This window comes from Procambarus clarkii, chromosome 47 (assembly GCF_040958095.1).
Source record: "Procambarus clarkii isolate CNS0578487 chromosome 47, FALCON_Pclarkii_2.0, whole genome shotgun sequence".
NCBI classification, from domain to species: Eukaryota; Metazoa; Arthropoda; class Malacostraca; order Decapoda; family Cambaridae; genus Procambarus; species Procambarus clarkii.
The window spans coordinates 27347847-27359493 of NC_091196.1; the positions used below are offsets into that span (position 1 = coordinate 27347847).

Here is an 11647-nt window from a genome sequence, read left to right on the forward strand (position 1 = left end):
CCGAATAATATAGCTAACTAAAGGGGAATGGGGAGGGAACTAGAACCACCTACTTCACCCTATCCTCCGATGAAAGTCGAGATGTAGCTCCTGGTCCTCGTGTCGGGAACGCCCCCACACTACACGTCGTCGTGTCCTACCAGAGCCTCTCGTCGTCCCACCGTTTAGCGCGTCGTCTCCGTGCCTCCTCACTGCAGGTCCGTCCTCCTCCTTGACTTCTTGAAGGTTGGAGTCGGTCTCCTGGCCGTCGTCTTCTCCCAGCAACGGCTGTCGCCTACGTCTCAGCTACAGTCGTCCGGTTTCCCCAAATAGTCCTCTCTTCCTCAGCTACCCAGTGGCTCTGTCAGCCACTACGCTGTCACGAACTGGTGAATTGCCACAGACGTCAACATACGTCACTGCACGGCTTCACTGCTACTGGCACAGTACCTGACTGGAGCACTTGTTGCTCAAATAACCGTCAATTCCCTCTTCTGGTTCAACACATGAACTAGGGAAGACTTCTCAGAGTACTGGCGGACTTCAGGTGACGCGTAAATCCACGGTAGTGGGAAACAGCTGTCCGACAGACAGGACCACTCGTCGCACGTCCGACCTCTATGACGTGTCGTGTATGACTGCTGGCGCCAGAGTGGCGCGCGGCCCGGACCCCCCTTCCATCGTGACGTCACTTTCACTATGGGAGGTTTTCATTGGCTCCCGGTGCCACACTGCTGTCGGTGACCAATCCGGTGCCACTGACGTCACACGGTTTTGGCGGGAGATCAGAGAGGCCAGCGCCATCTTGGCTCCCTAAAGGGCCTAAACCACAGGCCATAATATTACTATTTCACAAATTTCTCGGCTCTCCGAGAACACTTCACTCTCTCCCATATATCAAATTGTAGCCTGCAACGTAGAGAACGCTTGGGAAAAGCAGACATGACTCTTACTGCAGGCGTGGGAGAATTATAAGGGGGGGGGAACTCCGTCACAATATATATATATTATATATATATATATATATATATAAATATATATATATATATATATATATATATATATATATATATATTATATATATATATATATATATATATATATATATTATATATATATATATATATATATATATATATATATATATATATATATATATATATATATATATATATATATATATATATATATATATATATATATATATATGTCGTACCTAGTAGCCAGAACGCACTTCTCAGCCTACTATGCAAGGCCCGATTTGCCTAATAAGCCAAATTTTCATGAATTAATTGGTTTTCGACTACCTAACCTACATAACCTAACCTAACCTAACTTTTTCGGCTACCTAACCTAACCTAACCTATAAAGATAGGTTAGGTTAGGTTAGGTAGGGTTGGTTAGGTTCGGTCATATATCTACATTAATTTTACCTCCAATAAAAAAAAATTGACCTCATACATAATGAAATGGGTAGCTTTATCATTTCATTAGAAAAAAAATTGAGAAAATATATTAATTCAGGAAAACTTGGCTTATTAGGCAAATCGGGCCTTGCATAGTAGGCTGAGAAGTGCGTTCTGGCTACTAGGTACGACATATATATATATATACCAGATATATATATATATATATATATATATATATATATATATATATATATATATATATATATATATATATATATATATATATATATATATAATTTATTTATTTATTTATTTAATCATAATTTTATTTTTTTTCATGTCTGGACACTTGTTGCATGGCACGAGACACAAAACCAGATAGGAACTCTACCAGGACATTTAGTTTTACATTGGACTGGGTTAGAGTGGAAATCCACTGGAAAATATTGTATAATTTTTACCATGCAAAAAGTTATAGTAAATGAAAATGTTTGAAAATCTTTTGTCCAATTTGAAGATTTTGAAGCGTTCATGAAATGAAACTGCAAGACTTATGATCTAATTCTCCTTATTTTCTTATATTGCAGGTCAACAAATCGATGCCATCTAAAGAAATGATTCGGAAGAGAGTGAGGAGGGATAAAATGGGTGAAGAAGTATCCGAGTCGACAAGTAAAAAACCACGAATAGAAAAAGACGAAAAGAAAAGCAAACCTGAAGAAGTTGTAGAGAAGAACTCGGCTGTAGACATAACTCAGCGGTGGTTAGTGGAGAAGTTGTCTGCAGAAACAGTTGCCAACTTGGTTATGGTCACAATGGTTAGAGTTGTGTTTTTACTTTGGAGTCAGTGGGGATTCTTCATTGCATTAATTTAAAAACTACATTTTTAATTTACTTAGATTTTGGATTAGAAAATAGCTTTGGAGAACTGTACCAAGTTCAGTTTTTACAGTACACTATACAGTATTCAAAATGACAAATATTTAGGTTGGAAGACAGATATGGCTCATATTTAGCCACCACCACTTGTTGATAGACACAGGCTGAGAGATAGTGTTTGGTGCTGGAAGTGCCTCTGCAAAATGGATATACTGGTAATAAAGAGGTTTTGTCTCATGAAGTTGTACTTCTTGTACATCTACTGTATCTATACTATATTTCTTAGCCACTTATTTGCTTTAAAAGTTCTCATAACATCAAAGGATGGCTTCATTTAGATTTTTACGCAGATAAAACCTTTTCACGTTTCAGCTGAATCTACCCGAAGAGATGCCAGCAGTGTTCAGTGTTGGGTACAGCCCTATCACAGCAGCCGGGACACCAACACAGATACAGCACGTGGCCCGACTCATAGCATCTCAGCTGACCGCAGCAGGTGTTGGACCTGGGGTGGAACAAACCAAGGAAGATGAGGTATTATAGGAAGATGAGGTATTATTTGAATTTGTATCCCAGTCATGGGAAGCCTCTGGTCTCTGCACCAATTCTAGTCTTCTAGCTTGTGGCATGCTTTGACTCTAGCATGCATGGTGGTTAGCAGCTATTATGTAGGGATACAGTGTTAAGTCAGATTTAATTTTCAAATAAGTGTTATAATTTGTAATATGAGTCATATGCAACAAAAAATTTAATTCATTTTTAAATGACATATATTCTACACACAATTTTTTTTCTAACAGTTTGTACTATTTTCATCATTAATATTAACTATAGTTTTGGAGTAGTGATACTTTTTCATGTCATTTTCCAAGGCATGAAATCTGCTACATCTGCTACATCAGATCTGAAAAGCTTCTACAGTGGTACTGTACCTCCATTTACGAATTTAATCCATTCCCAGAGACGGGTCGTAACTTTTTCCCATAAGAAATACAGTAATGTAAATTGAATTAATCCGTTCCACACTCCCAAAAATATTAACTTCAAGATACATTTCATACATAATACACACATTTTGTACTATGTTATGTACTAGTTATACCTTACCGTCATTGAGGACTCAAAATAACAGAAGCTCTGAAAGAAAAGCAATATGCAAATGTTGTATACACAGACTTTGCAAAGGCATTTGATAAATGTGATCATAAAGTGATAGCACACAAAATGAGGTCAATGGGAATAACTGGTAAAGTAGGACTCTGGATACTCAATTTCCTGTCGAACAGAACACAAAGAGTAATAGTCAATCAAATAAAATTGAGTCCAAGCGCAGTTAAAAGCTCTGTATCTCAAAGTACAGTCCTTGCGCCACTGCTGTTCCTTATTCTCATATCAGATATAGACAAAAATACAAGTCACAGCTTCGTGTCATCCTTTGCAGATGACACAAAAATCAGCATGAAAATTGCCTCTGCTGAAGACAATGAAAAATTACAAGCAGATATCAACAAAGTTTTCGATTGGGCAGTAGAAAATAACATGATGTTTAACAGTGATAAATTCCAGGTACTCAGGTACGGCAAAAATGAGGATCTGAAACATAATACAGGGTACAAAACACATTCGAATCTTCCCATAGTAAGAACACAGCATGTCAAGGATTTGGGAATAATGATGTCCAACGATCTAACGTTTAGGGAGCATAACCAAGCAAATATTGCGTGAGCCAGAAAAATGATAGGATGGATTAGGAGAACTTTCAAATACAATGGAGCCTCGACTTATGATGCTAATCCGTTCCCAGAGACGGATCGTAAGTTGAAATATTGGAAGTCGAAGCGATTTTTCCCATAAGAAATAAAGGGATTTGAATTAATCCGTTCCCCCACCCTCCAAAATATTAACATAAAAATACATTTTATACTGAATACAATGTTTTTTTTCTAACTACAATACAGTACCAAAGTTACTCTTACCTTTATGGAGGGCTCTTGACGGCGTATGGAAGATGGTGATGAGGGAGGAGGAGGAGAGTTGTTACTGTTTGGAAGGGAAGTTCCCTTCCATTATCACATCAGGCAGTGATGTTTTCTCTGGGGTACTCTCTCTCTCTTAAGTATTGCCTGAATACCACTAGGACCTGGTTGTGGTTCAGTGCTTGTTTGTCTCACTACAAATGTCAAGAGACATTTGTTTTTCCATTCGTTTTAACATTTGTCTGTAATGTTGCATCACTTTAGCACCCATAATGTCCTTTTTCTTAGCTAGTATGGTGGATATCATTGACTGAGATTTGTTGTACTGCCTAGCCAGTTCACCTACCTGCACACCATCTTCATATTTACGAATGATCTCTTGTTTCTGCTCTATGGTCATTCTTACATGGGATCTCATATGTTGAGCCTTACCACTGACTTTCCTGGGACTCATGGTGTATTATATAATAATTACTTTAATGTTCAAAATGCAAAAAATCACTACAAAAGCGGAATTTCTTATAGGCGCGATCGTCACTAAGTGGGTAGCTGTATTAAACTGAGGCAGGTCGGACCACTTGACTTTTAAACACGCGCTCGGCCGACCTGAACGTGTACCAACAAGTATCGGATGTCGAGTCGCATTTTTCGATGAAATTTATATCGTAACTTGAAATTATCGTAAGTAGGGGCAATCGTATGTCGAGGTGCCACTGTACAGGGATCCCATCACAACGGTAGTACTCTTCAAGTCACTTGTGTTGTCCCATCTCCAGTACTGCTCAGTACTCACTTTCCCCTTCAGAGCAGGAGAGATTGCTGAAATAGAGGGAATACAGAGAACATATACGGCATGCATAGACGCGATAAAGCACCTAAATTATTGGGATCGTCTCAAAGCTCTCCAAATGTACTCACTAGACAGGAGACGAGAGATACCAAATAATATACACGGAAAATACTGGAGGGCCAGGTCCCAAATCCGCACAGTAAAATAACAACGTACTGAAGTGAACGATGTGGAAGAAAATGCAGAATAGAACCAGTGAAGAGTAGAGGTGCCATAGGCACAATCAGAGAACACTATAAACATCAGAGGTCTGCGGTTGTTCAATGTCCTACCAGTGACTATAAGAAATATTGCAGGAACAACTGTGGACATCTTCAAGAGAAAACTAGACTGTTTTCTAAAAGAAGTTCCGGACCAACTGGGCTGTGGTGGGTATGTGGGCCTGTGGGCCGCTCCAAGCAACAGCCTGGTGGACCAAACTCTCACAAGTCAAGCCTGACCTCGAGCTGGGCTTGGGGAGTACAAGAACTCCCAGAACCCCATCAAGCAGGTATGACTTGTTGGCATTTGGAAGACAGTGAGGAGGGGGGGGGGGAAGGGGAGTCCCTGTCCATTATAATATCAGGTAGTGAGAATTTTTCTGGGGTACTCTCTCTCCTATGTTTTGCCTGAATATGACTAAGACCTGGTTGTGGCTCACTGCTCTGTTTTTCCACCACGTTTTAACATTTGTATGTAGTGAGGTATCACAGTGTCATTGAAACGGTTAAGGCAATGGCCTACTGCATCTTGATTTGGGCGAGTTGTTTCAACAAAACTTTGCATTTCTTCCTATACTGCACACCACTTCGTAATTGTTGAGGAATCCATGGCATGGTATACAGCTGAAAAACAATTAAATTCTTTACAAAGAATTCAAGCACGATTGTCACTAAGCGGGTGATCTTGTAAACTGAAGCGGGGTCGCCCGTGCCACCAGGAACCATAGCTCCGTCGACCCATATGTGTATCAACAAAGTCGCAAGTCGAGGCAAAGGTTATAAGTCTAGTCGAGTTTTCCGACGAAATTGGGGGTCATAACTCGAAAAATTTGTAGGTAAGAACATTCGTAAGTCAAGGTTCCACTGTACATACAGAACAGGAACCTCATGTCGGTTTAATCCAGTTCTATTGAACTTCAAGTTCACCTGCTTCTGGCTCTAATACACATTTCTGGGGTTGTTCTAAAAGAATAGGGGTTAGGTTAGACTTCCTGCCAGGCTTTTTCCCTCCAGGCTGAACTTGGTGCCCAGAACTTTAACAGGCTGACCAGGCTGATGCTCAAGAAAAAACTCCTGAGAATAAAGGTTTTTGTGTATCTCAGTGACTGGCTCATTTGGACTCTTAGTAATTACCTGTGTAGTTACAGGATGAGAGCTAAGTATAGTAACAGGATGAGAGTTAAGTGTAGTTATAGGATGAGAGCTAAGTGTAGTAACAGGATGAGAGCTAAGCTCGTGGTGTCCCGTCTTCCCAGCACTCTTTGTCATATAACACTTTGAAACTACTAATAGTTTTGGCATCCAGAAAGTGCACAGACCAGCACGACCCTTCTGGGAAGGGTCGTACCAGGGCTCAGGATTTCATTTGTTGGGGTAGTCTGCTGGTGCCAGTTTCGAGGCCGCCCCCGCCTTCGTTTGGTCGGCGCAGTGTTCGCTCTGTGTGAGGCTCGGGTTCTCGTACGGGGCGTCGCCCCTTTCGTGGTTCGCCTCATTGACGGGACGATGGGGGGAGGCTTGCTCTGTTCACTCACACCTAATCCCACGATTTGTGAGCGTTTCGGGTCGTTTCGGTCGGCCTGCGGTGGCGTTGGATTGCCCCTCTTCCTTTGGGGGATTCGGGGCTGGTGGGGCAGGCCTCTTCCCCTGCGCTCTGTCAGGTCATCTTGGAGTGGGTTCACTTGGGCGTGGTCGAAATGACGGCGTCTCTCAAAGGGGTTTCCCGTCTATTCCCAGTTCCGAAACAGGACTGTGCGGACCTGTGGTTCATTCTGGACTTGTCCCATCTGAACCCCTGGGTTCATTGCCCCTCCTTCTGGATGACCACGCTGTCCCAGGTTCAGCTCCTGTTGGCGCCGGGCGCTTGGATGGTGTCCCTGGACCTCCGGGATGCTTATTGGCACGTCCCGATTCATCAGGGGTTCAGGGATTGGCTCTGGTTTGTTGTGGGGCGGCAGAGTTACCGCTTTCGTTGTCTCCCGTTCAGGTTGAACCTGGCTCCTTGCGTGTTCACACGCCCTTCTGGGTCGTGGTGACAGGTCTGGGTGTTCGGGTGTTGGCCTACCTCGACGACTGGCTGGTTGGGGCTCCTTGCCGGTCCGCTTGTCTACTAGCCAGGGATTTGGTTCTTTCCCAGGTTGCTGGGTTCGGGTTCTTGGTGAACTGGAGGAAGTCCCATCTGGTTTCCTCCCAGGTTCGGACCTGGCTGGGTCTTGTTTGGGATTTTCGGACCACTTCTTTGTCTCTTCCTCCGGAGTCTCTCCTTCGGCTGCGGTCTCGCATGTGCCTTTTTCTGGGGGGGCTCCCTGGTTACCCGGCGGTTGCTCAGTTGAGTTGCTCGAGCAATGGTAGACCACCATTGCCTGAACTTTGCAGTGGTGGTCTACCCGCCGGGTCAGGTTTGGCTTTGTTGGCTGTTCTGGTTCCTTCAAGGATGTCCCTTCCGCCTCTCTCACGATTGCTGGGTTCAGCCCCCGGGGGGGCCTTGCATCGGCTGCTGCGTCGCCGGCTTTCTCTTCAAGTTTCTTGGGATTCAGTGCCTTGGCGCTTGCCCGAGCCCTCGCTCGATGTACAGTATTCACGGACACATTGTCTCTCGGCTGGGGCTTTGTGACCAATACTCACTAGGCCGGCCAGGGGCGGTGGGGTCCGTCCTTCCGTCAGGCCCACAGCACATTGCGGGAGTTCGCAGCAGTGTGGTATGCTCTTCGGAGGATTTGGGTCACCCGCAGATCGACGATCCGGCTCCATTCGGACTGCTCTCTGGTGGTTCATTGCTTGAACCGAAGGGGTTCGATGCAGTCCTTGGCTCTTTGGCGCTGGTCGCTTCGAGTGATTCGTCTGCTGAGTTCTTGGGGTTTAGCTCTCCTGGCAGTTCACGTTTGGAGTGTGTCCAACTTCTTGGCAGACGGCCTGTCTTGTTTCGTTACCCTGTCCACGGAATGGATGGGCGACGCCGGCTCCTTCTGTTGGCTCTGTCAGACTTTCAGGCCCGGAGGGGGACCTCTTCGCGTCGGCGTGGTCACGGTGCCTCCCGCTGTATGTGGTGCCCTTCCCTGACTGTGAAGCCGTCGAAGTCGATGCCTTTCAGCAGGACTGGTCGAGGTGGGAGTTCCTGTACCTCTTTCCCCCAGTTCAGTTGTTGCTCCAGGTCCTGGCTCGCTTGGAAACGTACTAGGGAAGAGTAGTCCTTTTGGCCCCGTAGTGGCCGGCCCAGCCGTGGTTTCAGGCGCTCCTTGCTCGGTGTCCGAACCCGGAGGTTTTTCCGCGGCTCTACCTCTTCCAGCAGATCGAACTGGTGCGTCACGTGACTGGTTCGATCTTCTCGAGTCTTCGTGTATGGTATTTTTACTCGAGTTAATCTTCATCTCTATGGTAATCTCTATCTCTGTGGTGATCAGGTGGCTTCCTTGTTAGTGTCCCACCTGTGGGCTTCCTCTCAGCGACAGTATGAAGTTTCCTGGCGGTCCTTACGTTTCTTTTTGACTCTTCATCTTTGTGCTTTGCTATGGGTTCGGGTGGTGTTGTCCTTTCTCTCTTGGTTGTTCCAGGACCGTAATCTTATGCCGAATACTGTTGCCTTGTATCGTGCAGCGCTGGCGGAGCCGCTTCAGCTTTCTTTCGGTATTGATGTTACTTCTGCGCCGTTTCGCAAGCTGTCTCATGCGTTGTTTCATCTCCGGCCTGCTCATGCACCACCTGAACCATCCTGGTCATTGGACAGTGTGCTCTTCTCAGTTTGTTGTGTCCCTTTCGGTTCAGGATTGTTTTTCGAAGGCTCTTTTCCTGTTGGCATTGGCCTCTGGGGGTTGGGTTGGGGAGTTTCATGCTCTCCTCCGGCACAGGGGATTATGCTCTTTCGGTCGTGGCAATCAATTTGTTTGTCTGCAGCCGTCTCCTTCTTTTCTGGCGAAGAATGAGACGGCTACTTTCCAGAGGGGTCCTTGAATTGTTGATGCTTTTTTGGTCTGGCTGAGGGGTGCATCATGCTTTGTGTCTGGTTGCAGCCCTCCGCCGTTATTTGCATGCCATGGATTCTGTGTCCGGGAATGGGCTTTGGTTTGATCCGGTTTCTCTCCTTCCCTGTTCTCGGGTGCGGGTCTCCCAGGTCATTAAGGCTAGCCAGCCTGCGGTCTATCCCCACGCCCATGACGTTCGTAAGTTCGCTGCTCTTGCTGCCGTCTTTGGCAACTTGTCTTGGGCTGAAATTCGGGCGCGGGGTTTTAGGCGGACAAATAGGGTCTTGGCTGCGCGCTACCTTGTGAACGTTCCTGGGCCTAGTCGGGCCTGTGTCGCTTTGGGTCGGCAGTTGCAGCCAGTTGTCTCGACTTCGGGTTGAGGAGTGAGCAGCAACCGCCTCCCGGGTAAGTCCCTCTATTTTTCCTCTGTCGGTAGTTAATACTGGGGAGCCAAAGGGGGCTCCCCCAGAAAACCAGTGTTGAATGTAATTAAATGCCATATTCTGGGTGAGACCTGGAGGCTCCCTGGCATCCCTCCCTTTCCCTGGTCGGCGATTTTTCACATGTTTTGATGTCCAACCTCAGATCTGAAAGATGGATGGCTGGTGTGGGGGTCTGAGGCTCCCACTCCCAGGGAGGGGGGAAGCTGCACAGACAGCGGCGCAGCGACGTGTGATGTCATGCTCGTTTGCTCATTTCTTTTTGAGAGTTCTATCCACTTATTCGGCTTTTTGTAGCAATTTTCACCAGAATAGGGGTTTGTTTTGGGACGCTTACCTCTCTGGGTACCTGACCCAGTCGATGGCAGACATAAAATGCTTCCAACCACTTGGGGCTTTCTATAGATCATTGCTTCCCCATGCCTTTCTGATTGGGCCAGGTTCTGGCTCGTGGTCCCTGGTAGGGCCACAGAACTCCATACACATGACTGATGCCAAAGTTTGACGTTAGCATATCAGCCTGGATAGCTCCAGGGAGCCTCCGGGTCTCACCCAGAAAATGGAGTTTCATTACATTCAACGCTGTTTTTTTGTTTTTAAAGATTCAATAATATTTAAATTTTTATATATTTAAAAAGTAATCAGGCTGAATTGTACTGTGCGAATCTGAAAACATAATATCCGATGCATGTGAACACATCCTATCCATTTAAGAGAGACAAATGGTATGAGACAAAGTTGCCAACCTACTGCTTTGGATACTGATATTCAGCGATAACATTCATGGCTTTAGCAGTAGTTCATTAGACAGGTATTCTTTATTCATACAACAGTACATTTTAGTATTAAATACTAGGCAGGTAACAAAACAAAACTGCTACACACAACTTTACATAATTTAGTGGTTTTTGGGGTAGTTCTAGCATTGTGGGAAATACTGTGTTGGCAACTCTGCTTCTGTGTTTCAGTGGCATTAGTAAAGTGGTGATTGGTGGTCTTAATTTCTTTCTAATATAGAAGCATTTTTTCTCACTAATAACCCCATCATAGCTCCTAAGCAAGCAAAGTTGACTTCCATCTTTCGTAAACAAAATGAGGAGTGTAAGAAGAATAACATACAGGAAATGGATAATGATAACAGTGAAAGTGGCAAAAGTTGTGTTTTGACTGCTTCTAGTTCAAATTTTCAAACTGGATCTATGTGCAATTCAGAAAGTAATGATGCTTTGAAGTCTAATTTGTATCCCTGTTGAGGTGTTTGGACTGAAGAAATGTGGAAGAAAAAAAAGGACACCTATGGTTAGACTTCAGGGATGATAACTTGGGTGTAAATTATATGCAGACATAAGCACTGTAACACTTTTCACTTCTAAGGGTTTAAGACTATCAAATGAGTGGCAGATGTACCAAGTATACTCTTATGCAGCAGATCAAGGTACACATATGAAGTCTCTCAGAACAAAAACTGTTGATCATTAACTATGGAAAGTTCACACTGCTGCTTTACGTGTTGAAAATGTTGCTTGTGAAGATGCTCTTGGAAAATTGTGTGATGCCATGAAGGCTTCGCATCTAAAGCCAACTTGTTCAATTTTATGTTCTGTATATTATTTAGCTCAGAATGACAGACTAAACTCTGATCACTCTGGCTTACTGGAACTACAAAAGCAAAATGGTGTTGACATTGTAATGGGACTGTATTCCCGCACTAGTGCCACAGAGATAATTACTCACATAGCCTTAATATGAACAAGAAAATTTGCCAGCATATCAAAATGGCGCACTTTCTGTTGTCATTGATGAATCAACAAGCCTGAACATTAAATCAACCTTGATAGTTTACTTGAAATGTGAAAATGATAAGGAAGGTAATCCCCATTTCATATTCTTAGATCTAATTGATCTACCTGATCAAAAAGCAGCCACTATTGCTCAGCATCTGTTGAGCTGTCTCAATT

General features: G+C 44.3%; 1 protein-coding gene across 1 annotated transcript in view; it reads left to right on the forward strand.

Annotated features, from left to right (window-relative positions):
* Nucleotides 1-11647, forward strand: part of Sym (symplekin scaffold protein) — a 106830-nt gene that overhangs the window by 69364 nt on the left and 25819 nt on the right. Inside the window, exons 7-8 of the mRNA XM_045749978.2 lie at nt 1976-2206; nt 2640-2801. Coding sequence (XP_045605934.1) covers nt 1976-2206; nt 2640-2801 — 393 coding nt within the window. The remainder of the gene's footprint in view (nt 1-1975; nt 2207-2639; nt 2802-11647) is intronic.